This window comes from Neophocaena asiaeorientalis, unplaced genomic scaffold, assembly GCF_003031525.2.
Source record: "Neophocaena asiaeorientalis asiaeorientalis breed wild unplaced genomic scaffold, Neophocaena_asiaeorientalis_V1.1 scaffold177, whole genome shotgun sequence".
Lineage (NCBI taxonomy): Eukaryota > Metazoa > Chordata > Mammalia > Artiodactyla > Phocoenidae > Neophocaena > Neophocaena asiaeorientalis.
In genome coordinates, this window is record NW_020172779.1 from 5,422,740 (window position 1) to 5,435,004 (window position 12,265).

At 37.7% G+C, this 12,265-nt stretch overlaps 1 protein-coding gene across 1 annotated transcript in view; it reads left to right on the top strand.

Annotated features, from left to right (window-relative positions):
* COL14A1 (collagen type XIV alpha 1 chain) overlaps positions 1 to 12,265 on the top strand; it is a 220,797-nt gene that overhangs the window by 153,209 nt on the left and 55,323 nt on the right. Inside the window, exons 34-37 of the mRNA XM_024741240.1 lie at positions 149 to 226; positions 2,930 to 3,016; positions 10,453 to 10,506; positions 11,982 to 12,077. Coding sequence (XP_024597008.1) covers positions 149 to 226; positions 2,930 to 3,016; positions 10,453 to 10,506; positions 11,982 to 12,077 — 315 coding nt within the window. The remainder of the gene's footprint in view (positions 1 to 148; positions 227 to 2,929; positions 3,017 to 10,452; positions 10,507 to 11,981; positions 12,078 to 12,265) is intronic.

The following is a 12,265-nucleotide window of genomic DNA, read 5'->3' on the forward strand; positions in this document are numbered from 1 at the left end:
AATGACTTTTTAATTTATTCACTGTAATATTATGTTATAAATGTATTGGTGTTCTATTATGTAATACATACTATGAAATCATTACAATTATAAACACAATGTATCTATATATCTTTTGTTGAATGACAATTTTCTTTTTAAATTGAAGTTCCAGTTACAGATGTTTGATATTATTTGTTCCACATCATGGGCCAGTAAAGACAAATGCTGTGAACTTCCTGGCCTGGTAAGAATTCTTCTTTCGTTATTTGGTCTGTTCTTTACAGAAGTTTTCTAAAGTTATATTTAATTTTCCCTGAAAATGAAATGCTGTTTCACAAAACTCATGTCACAGATAATTCATTGTGATGATGATGATGAAAATTAGAAAGAGATTAAGAAGGAGGTGTGTCTGAAATCAGCAGGACACGCTGACATACGCGGGGGGGAGCGACACAGCTCCACAGAGTGCCTTCTACAGAGTCCGGATGTTCCCAAATTTCAGGTTCACTGAAGCCTTTGGTGTCACAATAATGTTTTTCATGGCACCCCTGAGCCCAAAGAAATACCTAACAATTCCATACATAAGGTCATTAGGTCCAAACATCTTCATAAGTCTTTACATCCTAACAACTCAGTAGCTGTATGAAAAAATGATAAACATAAATCGAAAATTTTAAATGATGAACTTTTTTTTGCGGAACACGGGCCTCTCACTGCTGTGGCCTCTCCCATTGCGGGGCACAGGCTCCGGACGTGCAGGCTCAGCGGCCATGGCTCACGAGCCCAGCCGCTCCGCGGCATGTGGGATCTTCCCGGACCGGGGCACAAACCCGTGTCCCCTGCATCGGCAGGCGGACTCTCAACCACTGCGCCACCAGGGAAGCCCAAACTTAGTTTTAAATAACCACAACTACTTACTAATGGGATGTGTGTGCCTGTGGAGAATGCACTATTTCTCATGTCTTGGAATCTGATCAGACATCACCATTCTCACTTCTTTTTCCACATTGATTTTCCCCCATGGTACTTGCTTTCCTTCATAGCTACTGCTGAAAAACCAGATTTGCAAATATATGACATCAAAAATCTAGTGTTGAAACTGTGAACTCCCTTGAGCTGGTCATTCTTATGAAGTCCAATGGGTGCCAAATATTGCTGTTTCTCTTAATTCTTTTAAACACTCAGAGTGCCCCTGTGAGTTTGCTGTACTGCCCCAGGCCATCTTTCCACACAGTTTGGGAATCATAGTCATGATCTATAGAACCTATGCAAGGCTGCTAGAAAAATAAACTTTTCCTCATTATTAATACCAAGTGTAATTCACAGGGAGGGGGTACCTGTATATATAAAGACAGATTGTTCATAGCTAAGGATCTTTAGGACCAGTGAGCTGAAATGTTGACCCCGTTATGGTTGGACAGGCATCATATCTTAAGAATTCAACTGGGAGAATGGGCATGGGGAAGACTTTATCAAGTCTAAAAGATTTGCTTTTTTTAAGACCTTACACCAGATCACATCATCTGTGATCTATGGTGACTATGTTTAAGAAGGAAATAACTTTTTTTTTCATCAAAATAAGTTTCCATTAAACTGTGGTGAGGAGTTACATCAGAGACACTGTGATGTTATGCTTACAGGCAGGTGGATTGGAAACTGTGAAGGGAAACACTCAGAATCTTATGGAAGATGTGATCACCACATCTCCTAGGAAGGGCCCAGCCCTTCTCAAAACTTTCCTTTGAATTTCTATCACTGAAGATGTGTAAATCCCGTGGTAGAAATACATGGATGGAGACACAGTCAACAGCCATGGCGAAACCATTCCCGAGTCTGTGGTCATAGGAGGTCTGCTGTCAGCCTAATGTGGGGGGATCTTTCAGGATACTTAAGTTTGTATTTCACTCAAGCTGCCCAAGATATCAGGCCAGATATGTTAGCAGGGTTTTTGTCCTGTAATGAGCTGAAACTTTTAACTATCGTCCAACATTTAGCGAGAAGCATATAAAGGCTCTTTGCTCAAAATTTTTGGGTTTCTGTTGTGAATATTTCAGAGACTGAGATTATTTTCATCTTGATAATTTAATTATCATCTGTGCTCTATTCAGCTCTAACGTTACATTTCCCCAAGGTCTTAGAAAATGAAGCTCACTTTCTCTCTATCCAAAGGGACAGATGAACCCTTCAAAGTTCTGTAGTTTCTTATCCCAGGGAAGACTTCTTTTTAGCTGCTACTCCAAATGTGACATTCACAAATCATTCAATAGCCCTTAGCAAGTGCTCTGTCTTGGTTTACACTCCAGTAACTCATTCAGATACATTCAGCCTGGTATTCATCATCTATCTTGTAGTGTTACCTGGCAGCAAAATTCTCCAAGAGGAAATGACCTCCTATCCCAAAGCTTTAGATTGATGCTGTGATGTTTTCTTACTTTCAGTCACAGAAGGTGAGCAGTAGTTAAAATTGTTACAGGGATGATGTCTTTAAGCACTGTTTTTGTTTTCTTTTGTGTCTTTGTTTTAGTGTAGATGCAGTTGTTTTGATGGACCATTCCAACAAGTTTTCTTTTATCCTTTGAAATGGAAAAAAATGTTGTAACACAAAGGAAGTGTTCAGGACCTTTAGTGCATAGAGTACTACTCCTCCAACTGAATTAAATAGTAACCAGAATTTTTTTTTTTTGCACCCGCTTCTGCCTTTCTTTCTTCACCTGGATTCCCAAGCTCGTTTTATCAACATCCTTTGATAATAATGATGATCCAGAGAGCCATTCATTGTTTCTTTCAAGAAAAGATTTTGTGGTCAGAAGAGAATATTCTCTGCCTTTCTAGACTAATGCTCACTTACTAATTTTTTTGAAGTGTCTTAAAGTGTTTTCTTTGAGTCCATAAAGCCATTTGTATAGACCATCTTGTTAATAGTTATGCTATTTCTTTTTCTCCTCAGAGGGATGAAGAGACCTGCCCAGAGCTTCCACATTCCTGCTCCTGTTCTGAAATCAATAAAGGGGCTCTGGGACCAGCAGGCCCACCGGTAAGTATTGCCTAGTTTGAACTTAAATTGTTCTTTAATATTTATAACTATCACTTGTTGCCTGTCTGTGCCCATCACTGTGCTAAATACTCACTTAATCCTACAAGCAAACTGAAGCACAGAGAGGTCAAGTAACTTGCCTAAAGAACACAGCTTGGAGGAGCTGCTCTTCAAATCCAGGTCTCCGTGACTCCTATAGATGATGCTCTTAACTGCTGCGCCACACTATGTCTCACAGTGCTATCTATTCAGAATCTTCCCTTTGAAGTCCTGTGGCTTATTTTCAGTGTGAATGTTGCCAACATTGGCCCCCTGCTTGTTGCTGTAAGATTTGCATACATCCCCTCTGCCCATTCTATATCAACATTGATAGTGAAGGGAGGTTTTTCAAAATCACTAGGAAAAGTATCCTATGTGAGCATGAAGTTCTCCATTACTGACTGGAACTTCATACAGAAAAGAAGGGGGCGGGGAAAGGGGAGAGGAAGGAAAAAGGAAGGAAAGGGGAGAGGAAGAGAGGAAAGGAGAGAGAGAGGGAAAGAGAGGGAGAAAGAACACATTTTTTTCTTATAAACATATATATATATATAGATTCATACATGTAAACGTACATGTAAAAAGTAAACATAACCTTTTCTCGTTTGGTCAAATACTACAAAATGAAGGGTTTTTATTGTTGGTGTTGATGTTAATTTGCAAAATCATGCTAATTTATATCATATTTCACTCAAAGAAGACATTTAAAAATTCTTAGCCTAGGTTGGTTAACTGTCTATATATCTCTACAAATAGGTCTTTAAAAAAATTTTTATACAATTTTAAAGGTTACTTTCCATTTACAGTTATTATAAAATACTGACTATATTCCCTGCGTTGTACAATATATCCTTGAGTCTATCTTACACCCAATAGGCAAGAAAATATTTTTTAAAAATATAAAATGTATATAATTGCACTCTCTGCATCTTTGAATTGACCGTGATAGATCTTTCGTAATAAGTCTAAATACTTATGTCTAACCTGCTAACCTGGGGTTATCAGCGTTTCTTTAAGATAAGTATGATATAGCTGGTCTTTGGTTAGGAAGTGGCAAATATATCAAGGCAGAAGGACAAAGAAAACAGGGAGAAGATGCAGGAGCACATGAAATCCAGACCTTGCAGGAGGAATGTTCTGAGGCGGACCTGTGCTTACACGTGGCTTGCTGTTGGCAACCGGTGCAGTCAGCACGCATTTGTAGATACCCCTCGCTGACAGCTGGCGTGCAGCATGGACATTTGCTCCAGGTCGGCCCCACCAGCATAGTTTGTCTTCATTTGTGTAGCACACTTACCGAACTGAACAAAAAGAAAGAGAACCTGCTGAATGTACCTGGAATATATCCCATCAGTCTCTCCTTTATCTTTGGCACATAGAACACTCTTTCAAGCTCCGGATGTAGACCCGAATATTGATACTTTTTTTTTTAACAAAAGACTCTTTATCCCAAAGAAGCAAATGTGGAGTTAATGGTAAAAGCATTAAATTTAAATAAGACTAGGTAAGTCATGGAGCCACTGTGAACCTCCATTTCCTCATGTATAAACAGCACCCACCTCTTGAACTGGTATTGTGAGGAATACACAGACTAATATGTATAAACATATTTTGTGCATTATAACTCATTGATCAGACGTAAGGAGTTGTCTTTAGTTTAATCTGGGAATTGAAAACAAAGATTTATTTTCGACTGTGTGTGGCTTGCTTTTTTTCATCCCAAAGTATGTCTTTGAACGTTATCAAGGTTAATCACATTGTTTAGTTCATTCGTTGTACCTTCTGTAAGGAATTCCACTATATAAACAAGAGTTTATTGACCCATTACTGTGGAGTATTTTCCTACTACAGTATCATTACAGTGAATGTCCTTTGTATGTCTCTTTGCAGGCTTGAGTAAGTGCTCTTGCAATAACACTTAGAATTAGGTTTGTTGGAGAAAAAAGAAGGTGCATGTTCAAATTCATGAAAAAACCCCAAATTGCTCTTCAAGGTAGTGGTCCCAATATCCTCTCCCACACACTCTGTATGAGAGGTCTAGTTGCCCTACCCCTCACCAGCACTGTCTGATGTTGCCAGATGTGAGAGCTTTCACTTACAATGACTATAAAACTCTGTCCTTGTTCTTTAAAATAGGACTTTCTCTCCCTGCTAGTGAGATGGGGCAGTTTTTCATTTGTCTCTGAACCATTTGGATTTCTTCCTGTGTAAATACTCATTTATACAGTTTGCTGGGTTTTTGTTGTGCAGTTTTTTCTCATTGATTTGTCAGTGGTTTTATGTATTTTGGACACTAATCCTTTATTAATGTTATGGTTTGCAAATATCTTTTCCTGGTCTGTGACTTGCTTGTTGTTTGTGGCAAGGTATATTGTCTAGAAATTTTTATTCTAATGTAGTCAAATTTAATATTTCCGTGAGCTATTGTCTTTTATATTTTTCTTTATCCCTTCTTTCAGCCATGATTTCTTAGAAGCGTCTTTTAAAATTTCCAATCATGTGTGCAATTTTTACCTTTTATTATTGATGTATTCATTTATTGTACTTTTTCATGGAAGAGAGTCTGTAGACCCGTTCTTGGACATTTGTTGATTCTATAACATTCGCTCTGTGTCCTTTTGTCAGGTTTTACAGATGTTGCACGTATGCTTTAGCAGAATGTTTGTTCTCTAATTATGGAGTTCAGAATTCTAAATATAACTATTCGGCGAATCAAATTGTAAATTGTGTTCTTAGAATCTTCTTTACCTGCCTTAATTCTTTATCTTTCAATTACTAAGGGAGTTGTTTAAAATCTTCCCCACCTTTGTCAAGTTGTTTGTAAACCTGTATTATATCCTGATATTGTGTTATAAGGTACAAAAAAATTTACAACAATTATCTTTCTAGTGATTTGCTGTGTCAACATTTCTCTTTTGGATTATTTTCCTGGTATATGTTTGCTTCATCCTTTTAATTTCAAGCTTTCTATGTCTTTATATTTAAGATGCGTCCCTTTAAATAGCATATGCCAGGATTTTGTTTTTAATCTGGTTTTACAGCATTTTTAGAGTTTAGTCCATTCTATTGTTTGTAATAATTAACCTATTTAGGTTTATATTCCTATATCTGTCATCTCAATTTTTGCTTTCTAATTGTGTGCATATATGTGTGTGTGTGTGTGTGTGTGTGTGTATAACTCTTACAAACAATATGTATATAACCCTTTTCAAACCTTTTGGTCATTTGTATAGTCTCTTCTATTTTTGTAACACTTCCAAAACAATTTTTTCTTTAAATATATTCAATATGGTTTACATTATTTATCTGATAATTTCAATACCTGTAATGTATGTGGCTCTGATGCTGCATTTGTTTTGTTGCTGATTTTACTTGTGCTATCTTGTTTCCACATGTACCTTGTGATTTTTTGGGGGGTGTATATTTGTGTTTGCATTACTCGAAATTTTATCTCTGGGAATCTTTTGAGCCCGAGATTGATCTGTATTTTTCGAAAGAATATATGTGTCTGCTTCTGGTGAGCTCCTAGGTGTACGACCAGCTGAAAACCACCTTAAAAGTTTGACTTTGGGGTTTTATTTGACTCTCAAAGGCAGTGTAAATTCTCGTCCCTCGATTGTATGAGCATCAGTTTCTGGGTAATATTATTTTTTTTTTTTGCGGTGCGCGGGCCTCTCACTGTTGTGACCTCTCCCGTTGCGGAGCGCAGGCTCAGCAGCCATGGCTCACGGGCCCAGCCGCTCCGTGGCATGTGGGATCTTCCCGGACTAGGGCACGAACCCGCGTCCTCTGCATCGGCGGGGGGACTCTCAACCACTACGCCACCAGGGAAGCCCCTGGGTAATATTTCTTAGTGGAGACATTTACTACCCCTCCCATAGCTAAAGTGGAAAAAACATCTTGATCCTCCACCTGCTACTGAGACTTTTTGTTGTTGTTCTAGCTCATTCAGAGGGCAGCCTTTCAAGTTCCTCAGCTTTAAAGGATGTTTCATATTCTGTGCTTCCTCCACTTCTCATAGGTCCCAGTTCACATTTCATTGCCTTGTGTGGGCTATAAAATACACATTTTCCAGCAAACCCACAAGCATCTTCCCCTTCCTCCCCCAAGGCAGCCTCAGTGTACGTGCCTGCTGCTCTGGTGTTTTGTTTCTTCTTCATTCCTAGTATTTAAGGTTTCAGTTCTCTTAATTAGAATAATGTTTATTTTATTTTAAGTAGCATTAATAAGCTTTTTTAGCTGGAGGGTTATCAAGTTTTTTCATCTGCAGTGCTGCTGGAACAAGTTACAAAATATTTACATATGACCTAAGAGTCAAACTTCATAATGAGAAAAAAAGCAGCAGAGAAGTGAAAGAGAAGGGTTGAGTTCTGACTTGGAGAGAAAGAGAGGTGAAACAGAAAAGCTACTGACATTTTCAAATATTTAAAGTATAATAAACCATTGAAGAAATAGTATCCTAAACAATATGCAATAAACCCCATCTGATGATTTAACATAGTCGTGATTATTTTCTCACTCAAGAATTTACACAGTGCTATTACGTGCCAATAAAACTCTAGAATAGGAAGCCATGGGTGAAAGAACCATATTTCTTTTGCCTAGACTAACCCTTTCTTATTAAAAGGATAGAAGTTTATATCCACAAACATTTGTTGAATTCTTGTCATCTACTCCATGATAAGGTTTAGGGGTAAGGTGGAAAATAAGAAGTATAAAAAGGTTCCTGGATTTATAGACATGGTACATCGTGTATGGATATCTGTGAGCCAAATTGCCACATTTGGACAAAACCTTCAGTTAAAAACCAATCATTTGGGGCTTCCCTGGTTGCGCAGTGGTTGAGAGTCTGCCTGCCGATGCAGGGCACGTGGGTTCGTGCCCCGGTCCAGGAGGATCCCACATGCACGCAGAGCGGCTGGGCCCATGAGCCATGGCCACACAACAGGGAGAGGCCCGCATACTGCAAAACAAACAAACAAACAAACAAACAAACCAAAAAAAACAATCATTTAAGATGAGCAAACAAAATTAAAGAGGTGTGCCAGAATGGGTATGTTAATTGGGATGCATTGGGCTTGTTGCAAGAAACAGAAAATTTGACTAACACAGTGGTGTAAATCATTGGGGCATTTGGACATTTATCGTTTGCTCAACAAAAGACCTAAAGGTAGATGATCCTAAGCAAATATGGCTGCTCAGCAACTTTATCAAGACCCAAGCTTGTTCCAGTTTCCAAATATGCTTTCCTTAGGCTTGTGGCTTCTTGATCAAATTGGCGCAAACCAGTTAACATGACCATTCCTGGTTTCAAAGGAGGCTGAGCAAGCAAATCTGTCTTTATAGCTGGAAAAATGAAAGGAGTCAGAAAAGACTCTTTGATAGTCAACCAACCGTGTCTGCCACAGTTGGGAAAAACGTTTGCATCACCTATAACAGTTAAAGATGTAGCATCCAAATATATGAAGAATTCTGTACGTTAAAGAGAAGAAGACTTGTAACCCAATAGAAAACTGGGTGAAGTATATAAATTGTTAGTTGTATTGAAATAAAATGTAAATGGACAAATGTTATGAAAAGATGCTCAATCACAGTAGTTTTAAGGGAAATAAAAATTAAAATAGGAGTAAGGTATTGTTTTTACGAGTCAGGTTCATAAAAATGCAAAGTTTAACAATATCAAGTGCTAATAAGGTTTAGAGAAGCAGAGACCCTCAGACTCTTAGCAGGTGAATAAATTGGCACAGTTTTTTTGGAGCACAATTTGGCAATATATCTGCCTATCCATTAAATTTCATTGAAAATTCTACTTGGTGATATGTTAAATATTAATATTTGTACTTAAATCTTAAAGTTTGTACTCCGGGCATGTATAAGGATGTTAATTGTAGTATCGTTTAGACAGCAACAAATTGTGGGCAAAACTCCTCCATTTCCAATAACGAAAGAATGGTTAAACAAACTATCCATTGTACAGATAACTATGCAACTCATTTAGAATAAGTTGGTCATGTTATGGAAAAACATATTAACTCAAAAATATATGTAGAGCTTCCCTGGTGGCGCAGTGGTTGAGAGTCTGCCTGCCGATGCAGATATATGTAAAGTGTTATGTCACATATGCAATCTATATATATCAAAGAATACCACAAAAACACTAATAATAGGTAATATTTTCTATAGATACACATACATAAAACACAATTTTTTAATTGTTTTTTAAAAGTCTGGAAGGTAAGCAACCAACTAATATTGATGGGGGCAGGGGAGTGAATGTAATTGCTAAACTGGAAGAAGCCTTAACTATCACCTGATCCAGTCTTTTCCCAAGTGATGCAAGTGTTTTCCTGATGGTACACAAAATGATTTTCAGTAGTCATGGACATAGCAGGAAATCAACTGGACTCACATAGTGAGAAAGCTATTCCATTTTCAATGATCTTTTCATCCTTCTGCTCAAGTGAAAGCAATATTCTCAGACTGGTGCCCATATGACCCTTCTAATACTTACCCATGCCCCTTTTTAGCAAAGAGCAAACCAATTGCTCACAGACTTCACTAGGAACAAAATCTAGCTAAATTTACCAACATTATTTATAGCATATTTTTAGGTTTATCTTATATTCTTAGTAAGTATATAAGAATACTTATATACTTACTAAGACTTATATGCTTAAGTATATATATGTTTTTCTATCTACTATAGTACATAATATTTGCTTTCAAAATAGATTTAAGTGAAATATGAGTCAATTAAAAAATATTCAGAGTATATTTGCATACATGTATGTACACATATACAAAGCATGTGTTTACAAAGAATGCATATACACATATATACATATTTATTATGTGTGTACATATGTATGTATGTATATAAAGAAAATGCTATTAAATAACAGTACAGGCAGTGCATTAATATGACAAAAATTTTGAGGGGAAAATGCAAATACCTGAAGTTTCAGAAACACTAATGTAATTAGCTTTTTACGGTATAAATAAAGAAAATTAAATTGTTACTGTTTTATATGCTTTTTACAATTTAATTAAATAATTTAATCTCAAAGTCTTGGTATAGGACATGCCTAATTTTAGATTAACAGTATATTTTTATTATTTGCGTCATCAATAGCTGTACTCTTACACACTCAATTAAAAGATCCTGTAGCTTTTTGTTTTTTTAATTTAAAGGGATTTTGCATAGAACGTTTGCTCAGATTGTGCGATCATCAGCAGGAAAAGGTGAATCCGGGGGGTAGATTTCCCGTTCAGGATCGTGATGCACACACACCATTTTTATACAAAATGAGAATTACATAATCCATGTTATTAAGTAAAATGAATGAAATATATTGCTTTCAGATTTGTCTTTGTGCTAATACTTAACATCTGTTTGCCAGGGTGGTCCAGGACTCCGAGGACCAAAGGGCCAACAAGGTGACCTGGGCCCAAAGGTAACGTTCTTTCTCCCTCTTCACATCGCTAGCCATAATATAATTTTGGAGTTAAGTAATATTCACCCTTCACAGTCTAAAGCTCCTTATGTTTTTATGAAAGTTGTGTTGAAGCCTTTTCCCTTATTCTTAGAAGCTTGTGTTTTCTCCTCAAAAAAAAATTTAGTAACTTAAGTGAAAAGAAAGGTTTCTGGGTCAGAAATAGAGTGTCAGTGTTCCAAGTGCTTTAGTTGCTTAGGCAGTTCTTGCTCATATATAGTCTTCTTTTCCTCTATCTGCAAAAAAGATGTATCGAGGGAGCACTGAATCACAACTAGGCAGCAGTCCTCCAGGTAATTTCTTAGGTTTTAGCCTCCTCCTTCTCCCCTCCCACCATGTACTGTATAATCAAACACACAGCTCTATTTTCCATTCTCACTGCCCAAGGCCACCAAATGTGGTGGTTCAGGTTGTACACTGTACAAAGGCACCAACTAAGAGGACCAAGTTGGTGCCAATCCATGTCAAGGCACACATTTCTCTACTTTGCACGAAGATGCCCTAAGGGATGGCAGAAGCCCAGCCACTAATTGAGTTCAGGCCCCATCATCCTGTACCTGGCTTTTGGCAAATCTTCTAATTGTTCTTCTGGCTCCAGTGGCTTGATTTTTTGATTGGTTCTTCACATCTGCCCCCAGATTCATTTCTTTAAAGTTATACTGGATCACATCATACTCTTAAAACCTGCAGTCATGTGTGATTGCATAGTATTTATTCACGGAGAAGAGAACATGGCAATGTTGTTTTACTAGAAAATTGGAAACAAGTAGAGCAAGGTAAGAGCGAATGCGGAGGGTGGGGGCAGGCTTACAGGGGAGAAGTCAGTGAAAGAAGGCTGAAGATAATTAATCAGGTACTATGCAGCTCAAAACTCAGACCATAAGATATCTTCTTTTTTTGTTTTGTTTTATTTTTTGAGATTGTGACACATTTTCTCAGGCAGATACTTGATGTCTTGGCTCCATCTCATACACTACAAGGGAGGCAATGTCTTCAGTAAATGCAGACGAGTGCCCCAGAGATAGATAGTTCACAGTAGTGAAGGGGGAGAGACTATAGTTCGGCTGGATGGTGTGAACCTTCACAAACCAAGAGGGTAGTCTTGTATCACTTATATCTTTTGGGTTTGTTGTGGAGTGTGGGCGTCTAGTTACTCACATAATTGGCACAATGTTCCTATTTATGTAAGCAAAAATAAATAAATGAAGTTGCAGCAACTACTGTGTGTTTACTCTTTTGGTTTACTGATGACACTTTGCCTGGGAGGTGGATCATCTGAGGCTTGGTGTCTTGTTATCCTATGAGTGTTTTATGTCTTAGGAAAAATCAGTTAATGAAATAAATTATAAATGCCGTAAGTAGAAATATCTGGGTAGCAGATATTTCTGGGTACCAGAGGGTTTAACTTACCTTTGGGATGACTTCTTGCCTTCCAGGGACCAGATGGCCCTCGGGGTGAAACAGGCCCTCCGGGACCTCAGGGTCCTCCTGGACCCCAAGGACCAAGTGGTCTGTCCATTCAAGGAATGCCTGTGAGTTGTGTGTAAACATTCAGATGGGTTTTATTGTTATTACTTCTCCATGAGTTATATAGAATGAACTTTTGTCTTCTGTGCCTTGATAATGATCCTCAGCCTCTTCCAACCCCTAAAAGTAAGAACGGAGAAATGAAAGGAATAATTGAGACTTCATTCATTAGCCAATTTTTTGTTCAATGAAG